We start from the raw sequence: 27,525 nt of genomic DNA, 5'->3' as shown, positions 1-27,525 counted from the left end.
ACTCCAACGAGGACATGACACAATAAGGACAACAAGCTGGGAAGAGCACCTCTGTGGAAGAGGTAGCTGATGCCTCAGTGCCTCCTTGGGAAGAGTTGAACACCAGACCTGCACCTCCTTCCACCTCGCTTCCCATGACAAGTCATAGGCCTATGAATGACAGTTATCACCCAAAGGACGCTGGGTGAACCGGGAGCCCAGGGAGAAAGAACAGACACTGTGTATTTGTCAGAGGGCTGAAAACAGCAAGCACAAACAGCAGGCACTCATAGATGTGCATTCCCACCACTGAAAACAGAATCACCGGTGCAAAATCCTACACACAGTGAAATGGGGGTGGGGGTGGCACGTTCTAGGTGGACGAAAGGCAAAGTTCTCAGCAGGTAAATATTTCTGCTCATTTCCAGGAAGAGGCCTCACTGCAGAGAGCCCTGCCTGTCAGTCTCCATGTGGGCAGGGTGTGGCCATCTGTCCTCCCGTCCCTGGCAGCCAGGAGACACGCAGATGCTGGGTGTTGGTGAGGGAGGGGAGGACTGTGAGACGCAGGCTTACCAGGATCACGTGGCCAGTGGAGATGTCCATGTTGGGTTGGACGGGCTCCTCCGACCAGGACGAGGTGCTGCTCCGTGCAGAGGGGCTGGGCATCGGGCCATCGCTGAACTGGGAGGACACGCTGCTGATGCGCGACGTGTGTGGGCCCTCAGGTCGGTCGGGCGGCCGCATGGCCATGCGCTGGCGGCACAGCTCCTGGAGGACGGAGGAGCAGAGGCAGGAGTTAGTGCCCTCAGGGACGCCTGGCAGGCAGGGATGCACAGCACCTGCTCGGCACTCACCCTTCCTTGTGCTAAGATCGAAGAGTCAGGTGGGTGAAAGCTCTCCCTGTGGCCGGCCAGCACACCCTTGCTTGGTCCTGGGGTGTCCTGACTCCACATACCCCGGAAATACCTGCTGAGGCTCGACACCCTACAAGGGCTTAATGGTCAGGCGGGAGAGAGGACAGTGACCTTGCTCTCTGAGAGCCTGAGCAGACACAGAGCAGAGCTGGTTCTGAGAATGTGAACACGGCTCACACATCCACACACACACCGCACCACACACACACTACACCACACACCCACCGCATCACACACCCACACACAGACACCCATGCCCCACACAGAGACACACACACGCACACCCACGTATGTTGCACCACACACAGACACCCAGACACACACACACGCCACACCTCATACACCACACCATGGCCGTACACATCCACACATTCACACACACACCGTAACACACATGCACACGCACATGCCACACCACATACATGGCACCACACCCTTACACACACACATGCCACATGATACACACTGCAATACACTCACACAGACACACACACACAAATGCCATACCACACATACCACGCCACACACCTATATATACACTCTCCCACACACAACCACACACATGTACACATCTACCTGCACACATGCCACACCACATACACAGTACCACATACCCATACACTGTACCACACACTCATATACACCCACACCCACACACGCACACACACATATGCCACATCACACAGCATGCCACACACCTATACACACCCACACACATATACATAGCACACAGAGACACACATATGCCCTATAAACAGACATAGCACACACACAAACACACACACCCCCCTACAGATTCAAGAAGGCACCTCTGGCTTCTACTCTGCCATCAGAATGAGCTATCCTAGAATAATGCAACGGGTGGGCCTAGTTGGATGTTTCTTCTTTTTCATTAGAATAGAAGCCATATGAGAGGCAAGGGCTGAGACACAGGATTGAGACAAAGAAATTGGTACCATAATCAGAGTGTTTGGAGGGAAAAGAAGGGACCTCATTTTGGCATTTCTCTTCTCAAAACAACATCCAGAATGACAAAAGCCCACGCAAGAGGGAATACATAGAGCTGCATGTCAGAAGGAAAATACAGGGTAATGGAAAAAAGGTTTGACCAAAGACAAAAGTTTCTGAATTTCAAGGAAAATGTCAACATAACGTCCTGATACAGCTTCCACTGATCACTGTGGAGTCTTTGACCTTCCTTACCCAAGGGGATACTTAAACACACCACGCAAGGGCATACTCAGCACCCAGCTTGCCAGGGGGACCCAGCCACAGCCCAGAATGGCACTGCAGCTTAGGTACGCTGTCTAGGTCCTCAGGACACTGGCAGGACTGCACTGCTGCAGACCACCGCCCTTGGGTGCAGCGGACGCCCCCATTTCTGACCAACAGAACATCTAGCAGTCATAACACGATCAATTCCATCCCTTTGCCCAGTGGAAGCATAACTGCAACCTGAGTCACCGAAATAAAACGACATCAGGACAAAGTTTGTAAGAGAATTTGAGCCCGGTGGAAAAGTTAAAAATGCACTCATCATGAAAAGAAAGCCTCTGAAGGGCCTCGTGGGACGTGTCCACCCTCCTTTCATTTGGGGATGTCCAGGGAGGCCGCACCACCCCTCGCCCTGACCACGGTGCATATCAAAGGCCTCGTGGCTCGCCAAGGCCACAGCTCAAGATCAGGCAACACACCCATGTTTCTATCCTCCTCTCACCCTGGGCTGCCATCTTCCTTGGCTTTAAAGGTCTTCATAAAACTACCTGACACTGCACGGAAGACATTCCCTGTCTGTTCAGATGTCCCTGAGACAAACAACCTGTGTCAGGGCACTCTTCTCCAGGCTGCTCTAGAGCACGGCTAGACACAGGGACTTGGGGACACAGGGTGTCTCCTGGACTGACACCCTTCATGACCCCTCAGCCAAGGGAGAGCAACTGGGGATGGGGAGGGTGATGAGGGCATTGCGGGGAGGCAGAAGGAAGAGGGGAACTTCCTGACTGAGCGCAGTAGCTCACATCTCTAATCCCAGCACTTTGGGAGGCCAAGATGGGAAGACTGCTTGAGCACAGGAGTTTGAGACCAGAATGGGCAACCCAGCAAGACCTCGTCTCTACAAAAAATTAAAATAATATCATCCAGGTATAGTGGCACATGCCTGTAGTCCCACCTATCTGGGAGGCTGAGTCACAAGGATCTCCTGAACCCAGGAAGCCGAGGCTGTGGTGAACTGTGATTGTGCCACTGCACTCTAGCCTGAGCAACAGAGTGAGACCCTGAGTGGGGATAAGAGGTCTTGAACAGAGGGAGAAATTGAGAAAAAAGTGAGCCACAGTCAGTGTTACTTCCTTTTCTCCCATATATTTTCAAGTACCCCATTAGCTTACAAGTAGCTTTTATTTATTTATTTATTTATTTACTTTTTGAGTTGGAGTCTCACTCTGTCACCCAGACTAGAGGGCAGTGGCACACTCCCGACTACCGCAGCCTTGACCTGCTGGGCTCCAGCGATCTTTCCACCTCAGCCTTCCAAGTAGCCGGAAAGGAGGCATGCGCTACCACGCCCGGCTTATTTTTGATTTCTTGTAGAGACGAAGTCTTGCCAAGTTGCCCAGGTGGGTCTCGAACCCGCGGGCTCAGGCAATTCACTCGCCTTGGCCTCCCAAAGTGCTGGGATTATAGGCTGAGCCACCAAGCCTGGTCACAAGTAGCTTTTAAACAATGAGTTTGTTTTTAAAATCAACCCAAGTTTTCTCAGAATCTCAAAAACAAAGCAAAATAAGCAAACAAAAAGAAACCCATGCACCAGGCATAGTTTTAAGGTAGATGATACAAATAACCAACCCAAGTACATATCTCATTTATTTCCCATTTGTGCACATGGAATTTTGCTTGATTTGTGGGGGAAGCATGTCAAGATACTTCTGGGCCAGACGTGGTGGCTCAAGTCTGTAATCCTAGCACTTTGGGAAGCCGAGGTGAGGGGATTGCTTGAGTCCACAGGTTCAAGAACAGCCTGGGCAACTTGGCGAGACCTCATCTCTACAATACATCAAAAAATTAGATGGGTATGGTAGCGTGTGCCTGTAGTTCCGGCTACTTGGAAGGCTGAGGAGGAAGGATCGCCTGAGCCTAGCAGGTCAACGCTGGGGTGGCCGTGAGTGCGCCTCTGCACTTTAGCCCAGGTGATGGAGTAAGACTCCAACTCAAAAAAACAAACAAACAAACAAAAACAAGATATTTCTGCGGTAACTTCTATGACAATGCAGTTTATCCAGAAAAATAAAACGTTTACAAAACATAAAAGCAATTGCAGCATAGGTCAAGGAATTCTGAGTGTGTCCTCCAAGAATGAGATGCTCTGGGGAGACCACCGCCATTTTGAGATTTACTCGCTAAAAAAATAAAATTAGCTGTGTGTCCATCCTGTGAACATGCCACTGATGGAAGAACTCCAATAAAGCCCGAATTGTGATTCACCTGTCAATACTCATGGAGGATAAGGTGCCCCAACCAAGGCTCAATGTCTTGGACTGAGGTCCTTGCCCAACCACAAACTTTCATGTTTTATTTTGTTTTTTCACTGAGTCAACAATGGCAAAAGACCACGAGCTTTTTATGTGAACTTAGGCCAATTACTTAAGGTCTCTAAGTCTGATTTTTTTCTCACTTTAAAAATGAAAGCAATAATATAGTTATTGTGAAGATTAAAATAGTTCATGTACATAAAATGCTTAGTGTGGTGCCTGTACAGAGAAAGCTCCCAACCATTAATCAGTAAAACAGTAGAAGTATTAGTGTAATAAAAGTTAAAACAACTCTCTAAGCTGGAACAAAACTCTCGAGGGCTTGGCAAGTTCAGAGATACTTCTAAAGCAACTAGAAAATTTTAGAGTTGGAATAACTGACACAGGATCTTCTACTCAGACCTCCTTGACCAGTGGGTGATTTAGGGCTGATTTAGAGAGTGGTAAAGACAACATAAGTTTTGGGTGTTGGCTCCAGGCTGGGACCCACCAACTTACACCAGACCTCTACCCATCACAACTTAGTGCTGAGTCTCGTTCTGAGTATTTTTTTTTTTAAAGGAGGTAAGCCGAGATAAAGAGCCAAGAAAATTGTTCTTACTTGGTACACAACAAAGAGAAAGACCCAAAAGCATGGCCTGGAAGGGCTGGTGACCATTTGGTGGTCGCTTTTCACTTGTGCTGAGGAAGAACCACCGCAGCCGGGGAAGCAGGTCCCCACAGTGAGAAGACGTACCCCAGGGCGACCCAACGGATGGAGGCCTCACTCACTGAGTGCTTTCACCTGCAAACAGAAGCAGGTGCATCTGGCTAGCTGGGTCCTCAGTTCAGAACTGACTGCTGGCAAGTTTCTATGTGGCAAATGACTCCAACAACTCACATCTGAGGGTTAGCAAGGCCAGGTATTTCCCCACAGGAGGGGCGAGGTTGGTCGGCAACCCGGGGCCTGGGTTGATGGGTTACTGGGGTCGAGGCTCCCTCAGGGTCAACTTCCCATTGACGTTGGTGATGGGCCGGACCTGGCACCCCTGAGGCATGCATATGTGAGTCACAAATTCAGGATTTTAAGAAGGCTCTGGGGGAACTAGTTCCTTAGGAGAATCTCTGCCCCTCCATAAAACTGGTCCGAAGATATGGAAAACTAGGCTATCCATGGTGTCATGGTAGAGGCCCCCTCGAAACTAGGACCCAGAAAACATTTATTTCTTCAGAGGAACTTAGGTGAGAACTGCAGAGCAGGTTTAACTTTGATTCCTTCCTGCCTTCCTTCCATCCTCCCTGTCTCCTCCCTCCCTCCCTTCCCTCCTTTCTTCCTTCTGTTCTCCCTCCCTCTCTTCCTTCTTTCCTTCATAGCACCTGACATCAGGATGTCTGGTTTTGAATCCTGGCTTCAGCACTTACGGGCTGTGTGACCTTGGGCAAATTTCCTAATCTCCCTTGCCTCAGATCCCTCATCCATGGAGTGGTGACAGCCATACCAACTTCACAGTTGTGAGAATTAAATAAGATACAGTGCTTGGAATGAGCCTTCAGAACTGTGCCTGGCACACATGAGGTGACTGTTTGCTGTTACTACTATCATTATTATTGATTTACTCAACACCTGGTTTGCAATCACTTGCTGTGCCAATGCTGAACACTGGGCTGAGTAAGTCTCACTGGGCCCTGGCTTCCTGGTGCTCACAGGCCACCTGGAGATGAGCATGGGCGATGACAAGAAGTGAGAGTGAGAACATGTGTTGGGTTTTCATGGGAAGGTTCACCGTGGGGCCAGCAGGAGGGACTCTTCCTGAACTAGAGTTCAGGGAAGGCTTCATGCAGAAGGTGGCACTGGAGCGAAGATCTCCAGTTTAGGCAGTCAGGCGAGGGACTTCTCCATAGATGGAATGGTGTGTGCAAAGATGTGGCAGTGAGAGCACTTGCATGGGCTGGAGGTGCCAAAGGACTTCCAAGGGGATGGGGCTGCAGGTAGGAGAGAGGAGGGAGACACACGCTCTCCATGTTGTCCCAGACCATGTCACTCTAACAGCCCCATCTGACATCATCTTCTAACTGCTTGGATCATATACTTTTTTTATGGTAGGTATACTTTTTGGAAATAAGATGTACCAGATGGTCTATCTAGCTGGAAATAATACTGTCAAGAACGTGGCTTCTTGTACACAGAGGCTCTGAAGGGAAGATGCCGCCCTCTACAGTCCCACCTGACCTGATGGGCTCTGACTCTGTTCGAGAAGCATTTGCTCAGTTAGAGGTTCACATCTCACTCATGTCAGATGCTTTCTTTCACAGGGCTGGCTGAAAGGCCCGCTGCTTCACATTCATCTCAGGAATGCTCAGGAATGGAGCATTCACTTTGCCACACTCTACCTGGTTGGAAAGACGCCTTTCAGAACATTTCCAACCCCGCACTGTAACCAAGAGTGGGCAGAGGCAGCCCCACCACCCTCAGTGACGTCAGCAAGACTCTTCCTCATCTGAGACACACGAGAACAAGCAATATGCTAGCCCCGCAGATGAGGCCGCTGCATGAGTATTAAACAAATGAAAATTGTGACGATGTAGCAATGACAAAGTTACTGATGGCACTGGCTGAGGGTTCCTGTTCCCTGGAATATAAGGCAAGCCCCAACCACCGATGCTTCCCTTGGTGGGAAATACAAGAAAGATATAACTATTTGTGGCCAAAACAGAGATTCCTCCCAAGTTGAGTCTGACACACACGTGGAGAATGGGGGCTTGCCACATCCCTCCCAAGGAAAGGATTCAGGAGTTTAACAGATGCATCTTCTAATCATTTATGTGGCCTTCTATGCCACGCACCAGAGGCCCTTTGCCATTGTGGTGTGGCCTTTTCTGGGCCTCCCAGCGTGGACACCCTCATGTTGGGGAACTGTACCTCTCTCTCTGCTCTTCCCTGTGCACTCCCAGGAATCTTCAGACACCAGCACGAAGGCAGGAAGAAGCCAGGGATTCCACCCCTTGCTGCTTCTTGGCGTGCTGAAGAAACTTCTGAGGGCCATCTCCATGCGGTCTTATTCATGAGTCCTTTAAGTTCATTACAGTTTGTAAATTTGTGACACAAATACTATACTCTGCCTATTCTCTGTGCTTTATCTTAAAATTTAAAATTTTTCTAAGAAAAGTAAACTTTTTACCAGAAAAGAAGAAAAAGTGTAGAATGCTACTTGACTTAGTAATGGTGGAACCAGGGTCAAGAGATGAATGCCATAGTGTTTGAAATCCCCTCCCGGTTTACGGTTCTGGGACAACATTTCCACCTGCTTTATGTGAATGAAAACCTCTAAACAAGGCAACCAGTGTTGAGTTCATTAGAGGTGGTTCTTTCTTTATTGTTTTCCCCGTCCCAAGACCAAAAACCAGTTGCTCGATGCCTCAGTATGGTGCTACATTCTTCATTTTACAAGTATCATCTACACCTAAAATGACAATCATATTTACCGGGTAGTAATGAAGGCACGGACCCATTGATGCTTTAGGCAGTGATGAAACGGGTGGGATGGGCACAAACACTTGCGTAAAACGTAATTTGAAGTTTATAACATTAATTGCCATTACAGCAGAATTGCTGTCAGACCAAAGCACCCCCTCTGCCGAAGTTCATGATCTAACTTCTGTGTGGTGGGGTCGGGGGGGAAATCACTGAATATTACCGAATATTACACAGCCATAAAGAAGGATAAAACTATAGACTTTGCAGCAACTTGGATGTCCTTAGAGCCTATAATACTCAGTGATCTGTCACAGAAACAAGAACTGAATACCACCTGTTCTCACTCATAAGCAGATCCTCAACATTTACCATAAAACTATAAGGGATTGGCAGTAGCCAGAAACTGCTAGGGAAGAGGGGGAGCACATAACATTAATAAGGGTACTTGACCTCAAACAGGCAAAGTGGGGACCAAAGGGATGCCCAAACTTTACCTGTATGATAACCAGTTGTATACCAAATCCTGAATTGAACCCACATCTTTAAAATAAAATAAATTTTCAAAAAACTGCCATCACCAACATAGATACTCTGCAATCTTCTATTAAGTGAGTTTAAAATATAGAGCTGTAATCTAGAAAGCATTTTGTTTGAGCAAAAGATAATTGATAATGCTAAGTAAACTAGGTAAGCATACTCTGAAAGAAACCTGAAAACTCGCCCAATTATGTTTTGAAACTTCCCTAATTTATAATCCTGACGGCATCAAAAATGATATAATCCACACTGGGAACAAAATTCCCTGGTTAAGATTATAAATACCCCAAAATGAAAACTGCCGGACACGCAGGCCTATCAAAGATATTAGCTAACAAAGGTGCAGACGCAGTGAAACCGTCACAGTCGTCACCTTCCCTAGGCAGTGCCTGCTCAGTGGGCCCCTGAGGCCTCCTTCGCACAGCCTGAGCTGTGAGCACTGGGGGACTTTTGGCAAGCATGTCTTCACTCAGACAGACAGAAGGTCTGGAAACTTCCAGCCACTTCATTTTTAAAAAGTTTATGTTTAAGAGCCAGACTAAGTCTACTAATGATTAAAAAAAGATTGTTTATGATGTGGGACAACAGTAACAAAAATGCCCCTAGAGCATTAAGCTTGAGGATCCTGCATTTATAAAGACAGTGAAGAGTTTTGTAGCAATGCATATGACTCAATAACCAACAGGTGATGAATTATGGATGAAGGAGAAAGATAGGTTCAACCAAACAAGTCTTTTGATGCAAATATGCAGTCAGGCCTGCAGGAACAAGGCTTGCTGGTGCTGCACCCACCTGGGGGCTGGGCTTAGGCCTGTCTTGGGATCCCAGGGGGTGATTCCCACCAGGACTTTGATGACATCTGTTTTATTTTCTCCCCCCAATTCCCCACTTTTTAGAAGCAAAGACTAAACAATGTCTATGCGAACCAAAAAAAAAAAAAAAAAGGCCAGATAGCAAAAGGGGAAGTCACTTATTTCTATACCATGTTGCTTTGCATTTTCAGGATGGCTATCATCTGGATACGGCCCCTTGTCTTTCTGGAAAGATCTATGCATTGCAGCATATCCACTCTGTAGATTTTTTAGCTGTCTGGTCCCTCTCAGGTTGAGAGAATTAGTAAGGAAAACAGATGCAAATTATCTCAAGTTCCTAACGAGAAGGCTGAATACACAGTCATGGAAAGGGGGCATGATTTTGCAGGCAGTCTCCACAATAATGGCCATCAGTGATTGAAAGATGCCTCTATTCTTGGGAACCAAGTATTCCAAAGCCATAAGTGTCTTGAAAAAAAGAAATCCATAGCAGAAAATGAAATATCTCCTTGGTAGAGAAAGCAGACCCAAGAAAGATCTGAGATTTGCACAATATAGCAGTGTAATGGGGAGGCTGAGGACAAGGACCCCAAAGCCAGATTGCCTGGGGTTGGAGCCAGCTCTGCCAAGGACTGCTGTGTGATATTAGACAAGTTGCCTAAATCTCTGTTTGTTTTGTAACTTACAAAATGGGGATAATAACAGAACTGCGCCATAAAGTTGAGAGGATTCTAAGAGTTAATGTGGGTGGAGCACTTAGTACGCGTTGAATATTCAATCAACGTTAGCATCGATCTCATGGTAGGTTGTCAGGGTTCCCTTGCTAGCACCCTCACTTACAGAGAAGTTACAGATGCTGGAGGAATAGGGACATCTGGCAAGGCCTCGATCTAGAACACGACACCGGCAAGGCCAGACCCACAAGGCTGTCCCTCTGGGAAGACTGCCCTGAAGGCTGCATCAAGCCCAGTGTGACCGCCGACCACTCTACCAAGCAGCTCCTCTCCCTCACCCTTCCTGGGTGAAACCAGAGCAACTGGGTCTTTTAAAGAAAAGAACAGCATTTTCCACAATCTTCCTAAATTTAAAGTGATCCATCACAAACAAACATGTAATGCCTGCGCCACACTATTTAAAACTATCTCGACGGTGCATTGTCAAGAAAGGTAAAACCCAGAGTGGCTGCACCCAGCTGCAAACTCTCCATCAGGAAAATGCAGAAAATTGATCTGTTCGCAATGAGGTGTAGCCTCCAACATGTACAGAGCCACCTGGAAGGGCAAGAGCGAGCCTAGCGGCACCCATGAGCCAAAAACCAGTCCTGCCTCCTCCTTGCACAGACCCCTGAAGCATCTGTGTCTGTTGCCCCAGGGCAGTGACGTACCCAGAGCCCCCAGCACGCGTGTCAGCACAGAATTGCTCAAACCTGGGAAGCTTCACACGTTCAAAGTACACTCTTAGGGTGTCAGGACACAGACTGAGAAAGCAGAACCACGCGGCGCATCCTGACCCCATAGCCACTGCTCTCTAGAAGACCACCTGCTTCCCTGAGCTGAGGCCTTGGGACAGTCTGCAGAGTCCCTAAAGTATTTTATACTTCTTTGTAATACAATTTGCAAAATCAATTGAATAGGATTCTGGGGGCAGAAATTCATCCCTACAGATCAGAATGCAAATGTCTTACTTCTCAATTCTGCATCTGATGGGGGAAAATTACAGAGAGTGGGAATCACTCTGAGAGAAAAGATCTGTCATTCTCAAATTCTGTCAAAGACAGACCAAGACGACAAAGGCCTCAGAAAACCTCCCTGCACCTTTTCAGGAACAAGCAGAACAAAGCAGCACATTGCCTACGTACCCCAAGAATGGCCTGGCATTTTTAGGGTTATTTGGAGATCATAATTAGTAATGGGATAAAACTAAGGAATAAATGTACAAAGCCAGGGAGGAAAAAAATTGGTTCATTAGGATCTGCTGGGAAGGGACAAAGGCCAATTACTCTCCAGATGGGATGAAACACTAAGGGGACATGTTGGAAGGAAGTTGACCCTTTTTGGGGAAGTCCTGATCCTTAGCTCAGAGGGCCATGCAGGGTCTGACACACAGCATAGACAGTGGGGTCTGTGCACCCACGGGCAGCAGCATGAGAGCAGAATGGTCAGAGAGAAAAAATGTGCGCACTAGGAGTATGACAGAGCGGCCACAGAGCATGTGATAACAGGAAAATCTTTTTCACAGAATGTCACATTTAAAAAGTAAATACAAGCATAGAAAACAATACCTGAGAAGACATACAGTGAATTATCAGCAGAGGCTCTCAATCGAGGCTCTCAATCTTGGCATGGAATGACAGGTAGTCTTTATTTTATCTTTTAGTTTGCTTACTTGCATTCTCTAAATTGAGCATGTATTACTTTTGTGATAAGAAAAAAATACAAAGTATGTTGAAAATACTATACATTTTACATTCAATAGGATTAAAATTAAGTGAGATGCTTAGAAAGTATTATGGGGAAAAAACATGGGAGAAAATATTCCAGATTGTTAAAAGTGGTTATCACGGGGCGGGGGGACACATAAAGGAACAAAGATTTCTTGTCTAATCACCTCTTCTCGTCATAACACAGTTTTACTCAAGCGGGCTTTTATTTCATCATAAAACTAAAGATGACTTAGAAGGAGCTGCCTTGCATCAGAGGCCGCCAAGGCTGGCTGTAAGAACAGAGGCGATAACTAATGACTTCCTTTACGAGACCTATTTTGCATAAGCATTCCCACCATAAACAGCATATGTGATTAGTACTGCTTTGAGAAAGAAAAACATGACCGCGTCCTGCAGACACGGAGAGACCCCTGCTCCTGTGTGCTGGGGGCCCTGTGGGCCGCCCTCCAAGGTGTCAGGGGAACGCAGGGCTTTGCTCATTTCTGGAGATCAGCCGATAGCTGCACCGGAGGGACAGAGGAGGCCTCCCGTCACCTGCCACAGAGGTTAGAGTCACAGCAGATGTGCTGGATGGGTCTGCCCCTCATCTAAGCCAGGGAGCCCAGATGACCACACTGGAGCCCCTGATCACTGCCCCACTTCACTTGAAATGACTTGACCCATATGGCCACCTCTGCTCTGGTGACACAGTCTCATTGCCTCCAGTGGGTTTCTCCTTGGTGCCTAGGTAACCTTTACACTTAGATTGAGGGACATCACACACACATGTGCACACATACATACTAGCTAGCACACACATACATCCCCGCACACGCACGCACACACTAGCACACACACGTGCACGTACCCACGAGCATTCACACATACACACACACCCCACAAAGGGGAAAACGCTCCTGGTGAGGGGCTCCGAAGCCAGGCCCAGAGAGCTCCTGATGTCCCTCCCTGCTTCTGACCCCAGAACGACGGGCAGCAAGTCCTCTAGTCCAGCAGAACACGCAGCCATGTTATTTCAAGGGCCTGGCCTACGGTGTGCGGAAACGAACAAAACAGCCCACGATGAAGAGCGTGGACCAAGCAACAGGGAGTGATTTTTTCCTCATTTTGCAAGATGTTTTCTCAAAATAAAAATTAAAGATACAGACCCATTTGGTGTAAGTAAATAATTTTAATAATTTTAATAATTAAAATAATTTTCAGCACCATTCTCAATTGAGAACAGCCCTGGAGCAGCCTGAAGTCGCTAAGAGAAGAACGGCTGCCCCCTCCCCATGTCCCTCCCAGGGGCCCCCAGAGCAGCAGCCTCTCTCAACTCCCCCGCACACACTTCAGGACTTGGCCAAGCCGCGTCCAGCCTTGCGAGGCTTTCTAGCTCCTTTCATGTTCAGTACGTCTTGGCTCCCAAACTTGGAAATACAAGTCACCGTGTCTGTTTTCCATGCTCCTTAGTACCTACCATTGCACCGCAGGGCATTCAACAAACAATTGCACCATCCGCATCTGAGGGACATGCTGGTGCACCCGGGGACCTTGTGTGTCCCACATAGAGGCAGCAGTGGCAGACAGAGGAGGGACACTGCCTGAGGAGGGGGAGTTGAGGCCCACTGCTGAGAGCTGCAGCTCCTCTCTCTGACCCTGAAGCCCCGGTAGCCAGCTGGAAAGTGTTCCCTTTCGACATAAAGTACAGAGAGTATGCACAGTCTCGGAAGGTCTGCAGTTAGCGTGCTGCCCAAGGGTAAGGATTTGAGAGCATATCATTCAGCACGCTCAGTTGCATCCAAAAACAGCTGATGTGTCTCAAGTCTGATCTACCACATCCTTCTCACTTAAGGACTGCCTCTCCTCCAAGATGAAAGATGCCCTGTTTCTTCATTTGTCCTGCTCCTGAGGAAGTCAGACTGATACCAGGAAAGAGTTGTGAAACTAAACACATAGGAAGGAAACACACAGTTTCAAGGAGAGTCTTCTTTCTCGAATAATCCATGCTTAATATGAGTTTCTGTGATGATCTTAAGCCTATAGCTGGAAGTTGAGATCGTAGCAGTCTGGCGGAGCATATCTGACCTTCCATACCTGGAACACTTCCTGTTATCACAGGAGACCTCATCACGGCAGCAAATCCCCTGCAGCCAGGCCATGACTGGTAAGACAAATAAAACAACGAACTCAAATCCCTACCTTCCCCGGCTCCCACAGCTGATGACTCACCATGCAATTAAGTTTCCAGGGTTCCCAAAAAAGTCAGTGGTGCCTTCAAAGTTCACAGATGCTATGAGACCTCTGTGAGCAAAGCCAATCTTGAGAGGCCCCACGGCTCACCTTTGCTTTGCAATTTCATATTCAGACCATTTAAAATAGCTAAGTCAGTAAGGAATAAATCATCAGCCTTCAGAGCAGCCTGGGTCCAGCATGGACTAAGAGAAGAGGCAGGTGTTTTTCTACAAGAAACTTTTGCTACCTTCCTAATTTTTTTTTTTGCTCAAAAGATAACAAATGATCATCATTTGTCACCACTGACACTGTCTTCGTCATCCACCCCTACAGTACACTGGGCACCCTTCTGGATGCTGAAAATTGTGTGGGATGGTTTCTGACAGGATTCAAATGGCTTCCCCCAACCAGCACTTCTCACATCAATACCTTAGATCAATTGGTCGATCAACTTGAATCGAGCACCCAAAGGTCCCCTGCCAGGTGCCATGGGTCATCCTGTAGACCCAGCATTCAGGAAACGCAGCCTCTCCTCACACACGCAGGCTGGCACGGTTAGGGAGGAGCAAGGACAGGTTTGCCTTTGTTCCCACTTGATGAAGACAGAGCTCTAAATGCGAAGAACAGCGGTGAGACAAGACTGCAGATACGAAGGCACGGAAGGACAGAGGAAAGGTCTGGGATGAACGGGGCCCTGGCGCACAGGCCGGGGGGCTCGCCCCCCTGGGCAGGAGGGACACTCGGGGGAGCTGTGGGGTTTGAGAGGGCTTGACAGATGGGAGGGTCTGGAGGTCTAAAGAAGAGGGGGAGGGCTTTTGAAGGGAGGAGCAGTGTGAACAAAGGCTCAGACACAGAGACACACAGGGATGGGTCGGGGCTGTAAGGAGCCCAGCCTGGACACAAAAGGTCTTCACATTGCTCCATTCTGTGGCCGGGCTTAACTAAGCCACAGGGCAGGGCCGTAGGGTGGGGGTGGGAGGCGTCCCAAAGCAGCTGCTCCTGCATTACAGAAGCTGCACATCATCCTGGGACCCAATTATTCCACCCCAAACTGACTTGAATGATGATCTCACTGCACAGGGCTTAAGAACACTTCATACCAGAGCCCTGAAGACCCGGTGGCTTGGTGCCAACAAGATGAGTGACCGTGGGCAAGTCTCTGTACATCTCCAAGTCTCCGTTTTCTTAGCCATGACCCAAGGGCTCTGGCTCTAAGGTCCGTATGCATTTCTAAAAGGCTATCATCTACCACAAGAAGGGAACAGATCCAAGGATGCTTCCTCTGGAAGTAAACATTTCCAGCAGCCCTGGAGGAACACCAGCGAGCGAGCAGGGAAGGGGAGAGTGAGGGTTTGTGGGACGTTAACTTTGGGAGGACAGGGGTGGGAGGAAAAGGGCCTGAGAGCACCCGGCCACTGGAGACACTGCTGATGACCGGTTGATGAGAGCCATTTGCTGCACCGGGGGTGGGGGGGCGGTGTGGGGTGAGGGTGGGGGATGTCAGCTTTGCTGCCTCACTTGGAGTCTATTTGAAATCTGCAGACTCAAGATGTGCCTGAACAAATTCACATCTAGGCGCAAGGAGACCATTGGGAACAGGAAAGCCTGGGCAAGACAAGAACACAGCATTCAAGGTCAGAGAGGAGGCACCTTGAAAGCAGCCCACAAAAGGATGGGAGATTTTGTTCTAGACTTTCCCCCCCCTCACATTTAAATTTCAAATTTAGGAGTCACTTAACTCCTAGAATTTTTACTGTCCTTAAATCTATTAGAGAATAAGAAACCATGGTGGGTTAGGGGGTGAAATAATCCTGAAACACATAAACCAGGCCTAAGTCCATTTCAATGAATTACTTTGTTTTCCAAACAAATTTGTATTTTATTTTCTCCCACTCAAGAACATATTGGTTTTTGGTTCAAGTGTATGTTTTATAGGTTAATGAAAGGTGTAATTCTAGGAATATTCCTTCATTGTTTATTCTTCTATTTCATTGTCTTTACCAAAAAAGTGAAAATAATGAAATGCTTACCAGTAGCACAATTCAAACCTTTTCCTTTAATTAAAGGATTTCAGTATAGTTACATATTGACGCTAACATTGTTCTGTGCATGCTAATAATCACAGCATTTATCACTTATACACTCTTTTAACTGATTTGCTGTTAAACATCATCAAGTCAATCCAATCCTGCTTTAGTATCCATATTCCTCAAACTTCATACAGAAGTATGCACTGTATAATATTTGGCTTTCTTTGCTAATGCAATCATCTGCAAATTTTCCTTTCTCTTTTCTCCAAAACTGCTCCCATAGGCGCATGCAACCACACATCCAGACACTCACTTTTGCTGGTTGCATTATTGCATACATCAAGAAGTCTAGAATGAGTACTTGTTTACACTTGCCACCATTCAAGTGAGCACCTTGTACTTGTGAATAGAAAAACAACCTAATAAGATTCCATTTTTAACTATCATCAGTTCTCCCAAAGCAGAAAGCCCCAATGGAGACTTTACATTTTGAGCCACCTAGTTTAACAACGGCTAAGTAGATGGAGGAGAGAAACACTATCGTGCAGGTCTTGGTGCAACAGGACAGGTTGTTACTTAGACCCTTGGAGAAATGACTGCATGGAGCACAGAGCTGTGTCCTGCATAGATCTAAAAGAGGGAAGAAACACAGCTGTCGGTCCCTGGGATTCCTTTATTTTCATGTGCACTGGAGCCCTTCTCTGCTGGGGCTCAGTCTTCCCAAGCTTCTTCCCTCCACAGGACATTTGGAGATGACTTTCATCTGCCCAGTCCACTTTGGTTTGATGTGCAATTGCTTTTCCCGAAGCTTCCTCCTCTTGTAACCCGCGGCCCCAGCATGTCTTGACGGTTCCAGCTATTATTCCTCATCCTCCCACCTTATGCAATGTCTTGCCTCCTTTTATGCCAGTGTACGTGTTGTGTTAAGAGCTGGGCTTTGCTGTTTTTGACAGGCTAATGCATTTCACTGCAGATAATGCCATTCACCACAGAGACGCAGACTCTCATGCCCATCAAGGCAGAGGCTGAGAAGAAGGCTTGCTTTATAGCAGACGGCCTGAGGACCCTCAGCCCCAAGGGAGCCTCCAGCGCAGTCCCCGCTGTGCTCGTCTGGGGGGTTCTGCTCTGCAGGGTGCCGGAGGCTGTCACCTGGAGGAGGTTCTGACCCTGACAGGCGAGGTCCTTCCACATGTGAAGAACTTCCCTCACTGGGGGACACAGACTTCACAGAGCGACCTCTGGCCTCTTCACCCGCCTCCCTCCTGCTAGTAGGGAATGAATGTCTTGGGGAACTTCCCTCCTTTCCTCCCTCCCTCTTGCGGGAAGGCAGTCTGGAGGCGAACCCAGGAGAGCAAAAGCTAAAAGTAGCAGGGGGACAGACTTCGCAGAATGAGAGCCACACTGCGGGGCTGCCATGCCTCAGGGTGGGACATGACTCTCCCTCTCGCTCCCACTCTCCATCTCCTATTACCCACCCTCAGGAGTCCCTGCCCTACTCCCTCCCATTTATCTTCAAATCCCAGTTTGGCCCATTTTTAAAATGATTATTATAAAGATGCGGGGTACAATTCAGGGTTAGGTATAAAAACATTGATCATGCAGTACCCTTGTTGATGAGGTATGCCCCTTCGCCCAGCAGTTTCCCTCAACTGCCAATCCCACCCCTGCTTCCCCTGACAGTTTTCCACTACTACCAATTGCTTTCTTACAGCATTATAATTCCACTTCACTTTACTGCTTTAAGCTTCTTCTCCCAACACCCACTTTAGTTCATGGCAGCCCAGCGTCTCTTTAGGAGAACCTAACATTCTGTCAAGAGCTACAAGACTCGGCTGAGCTGTGCCCCACCTGACTCAGAATTCCCTCCTGCCACTGAGCCCCTCACCTTGACATGAGCCATAAACTCCCTTGGGCAAGGGGCTGAGAGGGAGAAACTTCCTTCAGCGTGCAGCTGACCATGACCTGCATCTGAGTCCAAGGGCTGCCTTTACTTGTCTGCTGCCTGGTACACACCCGAGGCTGTTTTTCTCACCTGTAAATTGGGAAGGGCCTTCCTCCCACTGGAACCTCCTCACTGGGCTGACATGATGCTAAGATTAGGTCCTATATGTGGCAGTGCGTTTTGAATTCTTTTTTTGAGTCAGGGCCTCACTCTGTCACCCAGGCTGGAGTGCAGTGGCACCGTCACGGCTCACTGCAGCCTCAACCTCCCAGGCTCAGGCGATCGTGAGTTCACCAGAACATTCATTCATACCTGTGACTTCTCTTGAATGTCACAGAACAGCCTAGATTCTCCTCGCCTGTCTTCTTTCATAGAAATCTATGCTTTCTTTGCAGACCGTACATCCTAAGCTTTAGTCCAGAAGAAGTAGCCTAGTTCTCTGAATCAGGGTCTGCAGACAAGAGCAGCCCACATGAAGGAGAATGTGTAATAAAATATAAGCCTTGGGAACGGAAGCGTACAGCAGGAATCCAAGCATTTGATGAATTCTATACCCAACAACAAACATGTCCGAACACTTAAAAATTCCTACATGGAATCAATCCTCAAGCAAAACTTTAGAACTGAAAATGCAATGGGCATAGTGACTCTTGCCTATAATTCCAGCACTTTGTAAGGCCGGGGTGAAAGGATTGCTTGAGCCCAGGAGTTCGAGACCAGCCTGGGCAACAGAGTGAGACGTTTTTACAAAAGCAAAAAATAAAAAAATCAGCCGGGCTTGGTGGTGCGTGCCTGTAGTCCCAGTTACTTGGGAGGTTGAGTTGGGAGGATCACCTGAGTCTGGGAGGTTGAGGCTGCAGTGAGCCGTGATGGTACCACTGTACTCCAGCCTGGGTGACAGAGTGAGGACCTGACTCAAAAAAAGAATTGAAAACACACTGCCACTTATAGGACCTAATCTTATCATGTTGGCCCATTGAGGAGGATCCAGTGGGAGGAGGGGTCCTTCCCAATGTCCAGGTGAGGGAAACGGCCGCATGTGGGTACTGGGCCCACGCTCCGGGTTAGATGCCTGAAGGAATGAAAAGTACTGTGGCCTCTCCCGTCCATGAGTTTAACTATTAGAGAAGATAAAAAAAAAAAAAAGAAACAATGAAAAGTTTAGCAAGAGGGGAAAAGGACTAAGAGGAAACACATGGGATGGGGTGAGGGAGCCGGCAGAGGGTGGCCCTTCTACTTCATGCTCCACTGGAGTTCATTTCTGAGAAGCTGGCTGTCCCTCAGAATGCCACAGACAGCAGATTCCATCCTTGTCATGAACTCAGAGCCGTCCTCTCCAGACCTACAGGCGACCCAAAGGAGGACTCCTTCCCACAATGTCCCTGCAGCCACTCCTCAGTCTTAACTCTGCCTGATGTTAGGGATCTCTGCCTTCTGGTTCACAGTCCCTTCATCGCTCTACAGAATGCCTGTCCCCATGAAGTCTGTCTCCCCGACTCATCCTCACTCATGTGATGCCCTCCCCCACCTACATCCACACTCCTGCTGGGATGGCTCCTCCGCCAGTCACGGTTCCTTCCTCCACGAGCCACCCATGGCTCAGTCGCATGGCCCCTCCTCTTGTCGTCTCCTATACAATCTCCTCTTGTCATCTCCTATGACGTATTTTATTTCAGTCATACAGATCACCTCTTAGCTACTCATGGACTTATTACTACAGTGTCACGTGATTTTATGGCAACTGACTCACCTCCGAAAGTCATAAGCTTAGAAAAGTAATGATGTTCTTTTCCCCAAGTCTCCCACTCAGTATAGGTGAGTACCTCTCCCCACAAAGGCGACACAACGGAGGAACAGTCACAGACTTGGGAACTGGGTAAGGCCTGTCTTGTCACATGTGGGTGTACAGCCCAGGCCAGTCCCCTTTCTGCAGTGGGGACAGTCCCTACAAGGGACCAATCCTTGCTGTAGCAGGGACAGCTCCGCCAGGTCCTATCCCAATGAGCTCCACCACCTGTCACGTGGGGCCCGGGCATGTCTTAGCTCACAGCTCACCTGATGTCCACTTTACCTGTTTGTGAAACAGGGTGGGACACAACCCTGTTCACCTCTCGCAGCTGTGAGGAGGCAATGAGATGCCCGAGTAGGTTTTCAGGGTCCTGCTGGGGATCCTTTTATGGGGCCAGTGACTGACTGGGGGGGCAGCGGAGAGCTGAGCAGCAGGAGCTCTGAAGGGCTCTGGGGCAGTGAAACGGGCAAGGCATTCTAAAACAGTGGCTGAGTCTAAGTAAAGCAGTGCACTTCCTAAACTACTCCCTCACCTGGCGCCCTGTGACACACAATTTCCTCTCGAAGCCCCTAAGACCTCTCTCTTCTTGGCTATTAGAGTACCACAGAAGAACGCCTGGGAAAAGCCCAGAGCTCAGAGCTCATAGTAGCGGCTAAGTTAACACTCTCTCCCTCCTTCCCTCTCCCCCCTTTGCCTGTAGTACGAAGTGGCTTCCTTAGGAGACAGTTACTCAGGCAATATCCAGGTCTCACAAACTACAAAGACAAGAGCAAGCATAGTAAATATTACAGTAACAAAAAGAAGCTATAGAATTCAGGTCTCTGAGTTTTCATGTACAAGACATTTCAATCTTTTATTTTCCAAATCTCTCACTGCGTGGTCTCTGTTACTTTTAATAAAGTCTGATCTAATTATTACTCATGGATCGAGGGAAGGGGCTTGCTGTATTAGGACGAGCAGCATGCTTCCTTTTTATGTTTGGAAATTTCTCTGGCAATCTTTTCTGTGTTCTCTGAAGATCTATTTCCAAATCTCAAGAGTTCTATTGGAGGAAGCGTCCTGCACGGGCAACACTACTGAGCACACACACAGCCACGATGCTTGGGAACTGCGTATTTGAAAGTTTAAGATGTATGAGCAAAATGCACTGCAAACGGGTGCCTTCCAGAAAAGTGTTCAGACTCACAGTGAAGAGGTATCTAGAGAGGATTCCCCTGAGCTTGCAAAAACAGGGCTAGTTGACTCCACATATTGATGACTTGAGATTGAGAACATATGCCAACAGAAACAAGTTCTTGGGCTACTGGGGACAAAATGTCTTCCCTCATCCTCACCTTGGCGACATTTCTCTAGTTTTCTTTAGATTATCACCCATTACTGCCTGGAGAAGGATGAAATTTAGCATTCATTTTACAGTCATTTAGCATTTGCTTATTTACAGGGAGACCTGGGACGTTTCTGGGCACCATGGAACATAGGAGACGTGTGATGTGACCTCACCTTCCAGGGGCCTGGCATCTGTTTGAGGACACCTGCAAAACCAAATCCATATTTCGAATGGTTTCAAGAGAATTTCACTCACAGACATTTGTACTATCAGCTACATTTGCAAAGGTAAAATTAGAATAATTGCAATTCTCAGGCTTGACTATGTTATAATAAAAAGAAATGTTCTTTAATAATATTTTAAGTCACCCTTTCATTTTTGAAGTAGGATGAATTTTGCTTATCAGACATTTGCAAAAAAGTATTATTTTTACCTGGAAGTCTGAATATAAAACCAGGAAACCATTCTAAGATAAAGAGCTGACAGGTATGGAAAAGGCGTTTTTAGAAACTTGGTGGTGGGGTCAATTACCTAAACCTTAGGGAAATTCAGTGTTTCCCAACTTAATTGTGAACATCCTACCTCTTTGCCATTCCTATGACTTGTGATTACACCAATTACAGAAGATTAAGCTCACCTAGAAAAAGAAGGGTCTCTCAATTCAAAGCTCCAGAGAATGATGGCAACTATGACCCATCCTCTCTCCGCAAGAACCCAGCTTTCCACACTAGAGACGAGAAGTCAGGGTGCACTTGGACTCATGAGACACCTGCCTCGGTCCACAATCACCATGCATACTGCCATGACATTAAAAACCACTTGCTAAGGGAAGGGCAGTAACCGAGACACGCACTTAGCAGTTCTGTTTACAGGAGGTCCCTGTGGCCCGGATGCATGCGTTCCTCTGGGTTTGGTTCCAAAGGCCTCCAAGTACACAAAGAAACCTGCTGGGTATTGTGAAATAAACCATCAAAAGAGAACTTGCTGAAAATTCCGCAGGAGTCTCTGCCCTCATGTCGGAGAAGGCAGAGTGGGCTGGCAGAATACTAAACTTGCTGCTCAAAGATGATCAAAGCCTCAAAGAAATGGATGCAACATTCAAAGAGACTCAGAGAAAAAAAGGAGGAGAATGTCTTCTAATCATCTACAACTTATTTTTGGCACAGTTTTTACCCAATCACCTTCCATAGAAATAGGACACCTCATGAAAAAAACTGCATAAAGTATACTGGTACCAAATAGCATCATCCTTTTGTGCCTTCACATTAACCTTAGTGTGTATGTGCACACGTGTGTACAAATATGTACACATATTTACATACATGTACACATATATACATATGACACGCTATGCCAATTAGAAAATAAAGAAAACAAATAAACAAAGATGGCTTTTTAATAATGAAGTACAGATTTAATCTGAAAAAAATTATGTTTTATGTATTTAGAAGAAAAAAACATTTACCAAAACAATGAGGAAAAGTTTGGAGGGCAGTACTCTGTTAAACCCATGGCCTTTAAAAATGTATTTTCATTATCCTGAAAGTTAATATACCCAATTTCTTCAAGTTTGAGCAAGTTAAACTTTGCTGGATTATCTGATGGGATTGAAATCTTGGCATCAAAGATTTGCTTTTCCAATAGATAAGTCAAACAAACATATCACACACATACATACAGCGGCCAATGAAGAAACCTCCAAAATCCTGACTCTGTCTATGAAATAGTTCTATTTTGAAGAAGAAAAGGTAAATATGTTTAAAGATCTCTGCATGAGAATCTGATAATTCAAACTGCTCACTGCTTTGAAACCATTTTAAGAAAAGCCTACTGACTATTCCGGGGTGCTCCATGGACCCACTGTGACCCACAGTAATCTTGTGCCCTGGGGATGGCCAGCGATGTGCATGATATGGGCTGATAGAGACAAATGCTTATCAAAGGTCAGCACAGGGAGGGCCTCCCAGTTCCTGCTGGAAGTAGTCTTTAGGAGTACTGTACACTTTACGCTGGTACTGTGCAACTGGGGACACACGGATTCACCTCTTGGACTCCCAGGGAAGAAGGAACCACGCAACCTGAGGTCACCAATCCCCTCCACCCCAGAATGCCATCCTGAGCATCCTCTTCTCCACTCTGAGAGAATGCCTCTGCTCCTGGGCTTTCTTTCCCCAGATAAGAACATTTCTTTCTTTTGCTTGAAGGGTAATTTTAGGTTTTGATATTAATAAAACTTGTTATATTGCCATCTACCATTCTATCACTCCTGGGTTTCTTACTTGGAACTTAACTTGCACAATAATCTTTTTCTTTTTCAGAAGCTTTGAGAAAATGAATTGAGTGTTTTCAACATCACCCCATGAAATAAGCATAATATCAAACTGTTCCATCACTGGTTGTAAACCAGTGATGAGAATTATGATCCACAACTTCGCTTTTATTATAGAATTGGCAAGGTACAGAAATTCAATTATTGCAAAATAAATACATTAATGCAACAAGACACTTTTCCTGAAATCTATTTTTCTATGTTTGCCATTTTTCAGACAGATTTTTAAACTTGAAGGGGACCTAAGGCAACTACAGAAAACCCAAATGAAATACAGATACACAAATAAATTAATACTTGCTTCATTTACCAATCTAAAAACTCTCTGTTGCAACTACAATTGTCTGAGCCCTTAGTACATTACTCAGCTAAATCAAAAGTTAAAAACCGTTCATACTCATCCCTATTTGCTGAAATGCCTGCTTTGCCAAAACGCAAATCAAAACAACACTTCATCTTAGCAACTAGAACTTTCTCACCAGTAAACAATCCACTGCGAGGGGGCAAACATTTAATCCAAGTTGTCCCTTAAATGAAATTATGTAGTGACTTCAAAGCTAAGTCCAACAGAAAATCTTTACAATCAGTTCATTTCCAAATTTACCTAAGTCATGTTTTTAAAGAAAAAGTTTTTTCCTTTTCTTCATCTGGATTGAAGAAAAGCACACATTTCATTTATTGTCTGGATTACAGATTCTTATTAAACAAACCAGAGCTCATTATAAAATCAATATCAACTTAACCACCATGCCCTCAGGAGGAACAGCCAAAAGGTCACTCCAAGAAATTCAAACAATTTTCCTGCTGGAAGGGCATGATTTTAATTACAGATACTATTAATTAGAGCTGTCATTGGAAAGCCTTTTGTTTTCTGTTAATGATCACAAACTCAGTCCTAAGTGTGCGTTTTCAACCTGGATTTTTTAAAGAAAATTAGTCATTTCTGCATGCAAGTCCAACCTTTCCACTCTATCAATATTTTATATTTGAATTTCAAAGTATATCAAAGGATGCCATACTTTCTAAAAATCTCCACCCGTATGATCTTCCGTCTCTCACACACGGAACAGAACTGGTGTGATAATTTATTTATGTACTGACACAGACTTGGCCTGAAGACCTGGCATCCTGCATTGAGGGTCTTGCTCAATGGAATTTCGGGATAAATTCTTACTAGTTTATGTGACTTTTTTTTTCAGGTTGCTTCTTCAAAAGTGATTTTTCTTTTGCTTTGAAGCAAAGCTACACACTGCAACTGAAATGCCAGTCTCAACACATTTGAAGTTGCCATTTCTTTACAAGAAAAAGATCGTCCTGACCGGACTGGTGACCCTCTCCGGAAAACTCAAGGTTTCCTCCATTCAATGACAATACTAAGAATTTTGAAATGGGAGGAAAAGCTGTCTCTTGGTTTCTTTTAAGCATAGAGATTTTATAAATTCTTCCTAACTCTTTACGTGGGGCAGGGTCAGGGCACACCACAGAGCAACAAAAAAGCCAGCTCCCATGAGTTTACGGAGGGTGCACTGCTGGACAGCTGGAGGGTATTTTCTGGAAAGAGCTTGAGGACCCACCTATGTAACTCTGACGATGGGATAATAATATTTACTTTACAGATGACTGTAAAATACAAGACATCTTACACATCATAGTCTGTGACTAGAGAAAACAAAGGATCTAGCCCAATAGAGGAAAATCTCACAAATATATATTAACTCAACTTTTAAAACGGTGATGAAGGAAACCATTTTACCTTCCTAAATAGGAATCCACACTTGGAATTAAATAATATTTTATATGAAGAGAAATCGAGTGCCCTGAGTTGCAGGTGTTAAAACTGAAAGCATTTTAAAAAAATTACAGGCCAGTATTAAATATGAGATGTAATGTTACAGAACTCCCAAACATTCTGTGATTTTTTTGAATGCCCAGTTTGGTCTGAGCTTTGTCTTCCCTCACTGGTTTCTAATGTACTTCCAGGTGCACCCAGGATATTTCTGTAGCGCCAGCGCACGGCTGCACCACTGTCCTCCTGGAGACATGCTTGGTTTACCTCCCATTTATCAGCATTAGATTTCACTTTATTCGAATAATAGCAGAGTGTGGCAACAGATCAGGTCAGAGGATCTTTTCATATAAGACCCCGAGGAAGTCGATGATTTAAGAGACATCTTCAAACATCTACACACCAATTTATCTTGCAACTCTGGCAGTTTTTCATTAATAGTGGCCAAACTAAGAAAGATAACAGATAATACATAATTCATGTATTGTACTTTTTCCACATTTCTAATTAGCAGCCCACTTTCTTAGCTAACATGAGACCATCCGAGAACAGCATAAGATTAATACAGAGCCGTAAAACTGTGGTTGCAAGATATTTACATGAATGCTAATGAGAAGTTTCAAACTGTCATCATAAAAGAACCCAAACGATGAATAAATGAACAACTGCTAGGAGTGGGGGAGGGGCCAGAGAGGAGTGAACTCATAATCTGTCCGTTCGGATGATAAATCCCACATATCACGTCTTTAAAAGTCCCTTTTTACCTGGTAGGCGGTGGTGGCATCTGCAGCTGGGTCACCCCCTAGTCCGGACAGCTTCTCCTTCAGCTTGTAGTGAGAGCTGTGGCGGAGGCAGTAGATGAGGCCAGAGGCCAGGAGGACGCCCACGATGCAGGCGATGGAGACCAGGGTGAGCACGATGAACTTGGTCGAGTCTTCCTGCTCCACCCGATGAGGCAGGAGCTTGAGTTTGCTTTTCTGCAGAACAAGGAGTGAGGGGGCATGTCAGCTCGTCACAAATCATCACCTCCTTAAAAAAAAAAACCCTCTCCAAATGCAACTTGGAAATGGCAAGCTCAACCCAACAGGACACTCTGCTGGCATTCAAACAATGACAGGAGGGCTCCGCGGAACAACAGCCCTCAAAGGAGAGGCAGAAGTTGTTTCAAAATAGCACTTCGCAGATTGCAGTGCTTTCAAGAGAAAAGTTAAAGGAATCACTCCCCCCCCCCCTTGGTGGTGGCTGTTTTTCAAATGCATGTAAAGTATTTGGCAGCTAATTTGCTGCCTTAAGTGAAATAAAGTGTCCATTCCTTCTTCTAAAGAGGCACAGCAGTTTATCAGAGCGGGCACCACAGATTGGGGGGGGGAGGAGCAGAGGGTGAAGGAGATTGGAGGGAGACTCGAAGAGAAGCCTGGGGCGGCTGCGGTTCAAAGCAGCTGCGGAAGTCCAGCCAGTCCTCAGCTCACTGCAACCCAGGTCTGGCCTGGCGCGCTTTCACGCGAATGTTCTTCCTCGCGTTTCCGGGGACCTGCCATGCCAGAGACGGCTCCCCTCACTCCCTCCAAAGGATTCCTTGGCGGGATCCTCCAACCCCGGCAGTCTCTGCCCCGGCGGCCCCGGGCGCAGACTCGGGTTCTTCGCCCCCAAGTCTTTTTCCTCGAAAGGACCCGCAGAGTCTGGTCTCGGAAGCTCACTTCTCAGCGGGGATAAAAAAGGGAGGCTGCAAACTCCCCAGGCTGCCGTGGTTTCGCTGGGGACGGGAACGGGAGCGGAGGCAAGACGACGAGAGGGTCCTCTTGGTGCACCTCGCTCGTCCCCACGTGCACGTGGCTGCGCGGCGCTCTCCCCTCATTAGCTTCATTAGACGTTCTATTGGCAACAATTAAAAACGCCGCAGGAAAATGGAAAGGCTGCGGGCGCAGCGCCATCGCCCGCCAGCCCACCCCTCCACGATTACCCGGGAAATGAATGGCCAAGCCCGCCCCTGCCCCAGGCCCGGGCGCTACAAGGTGACAACAATTAGCAAACTCCCTTCCACCACCTCGTTTCGCGTGGTAACAAAATGGATTTTTCCCCCTGAATGCCCGGCCGGTCTATTCATTATCTCTCGTCTATGAGTAATTTTCTGCTCCGCATTCAGCCTCGCAGCTCTTCGCTTCCTCCCGTCTCCGAGTGTACACAGTGCCTCTTATGTCAGGCCGGGCCCATTTTTATCTTGTAATCATAAAGGCCACCAAAGCAATTATCGCCGGTCTTGACTGGAAAAGCTGGTCATTAATTAGCCTCCTTTGCCTTCGGTGCAGCGGATTAGCTGGTGCTGGGACTGAGTTAATGGAAACGCGGGTTAAACGAGAAAAGAGCCCGGATTTTCCTGCCTGGATGCGCGGCTCGGAGGAGGACCGCGAGGATCCAGAGCCGCGGCTGGGGGAGGCAGGGAAGGGG

General features: G+C 46.8%; 1 protein-coding gene across 1 annotated transcript in view; it reads right to left on the bottom strand.

Annotated features, from left to right (window-relative positions):
• The window catches only part of LOC103263345 (receptor-type tyrosine-protein phosphatase N2-like), a gene marked incomplete at its 5' end in the record, with an annotated part of 138,858 nt that overhangs the window by 104,650 nt on the left and 6,683 nt on the right, over positions 1-27,525 (bottom strand). Inside the window, 2 exons of the mRNA XM_021713934.1 lie at positions 553-747; positions 25,845-26,057. Of these exons, the coding sequence (XP_021569609.1) occupies positions 553-747; positions 25,845-26,057 (408 nt within the window). The remainder of the gene's footprint in view (positions 1-552; positions 748-25,844; positions 26,058-27,525) is intronic.

The sequence above is a fragment of the Carlito syrichta genome, unplaced genomic scaffold (genome assembly GCF_000164805.1).
Source record: "Carlito syrichta isolate Samal-C Ts95f unplaced genomic scaffold, Tarsius_syrichta-2.0.1 Scaffold304886, whole genome shotgun sequence".
Classification (NCBI taxonomy): domain Eukaryota; kingdom Metazoa; phylum Chordata; class Mammalia; order Primates; family Tarsiidae; genus Carlito; species Carlito syrichta.
This window is presented reverse-complemented; position numbering and strand designations above follow the sequence as displayed.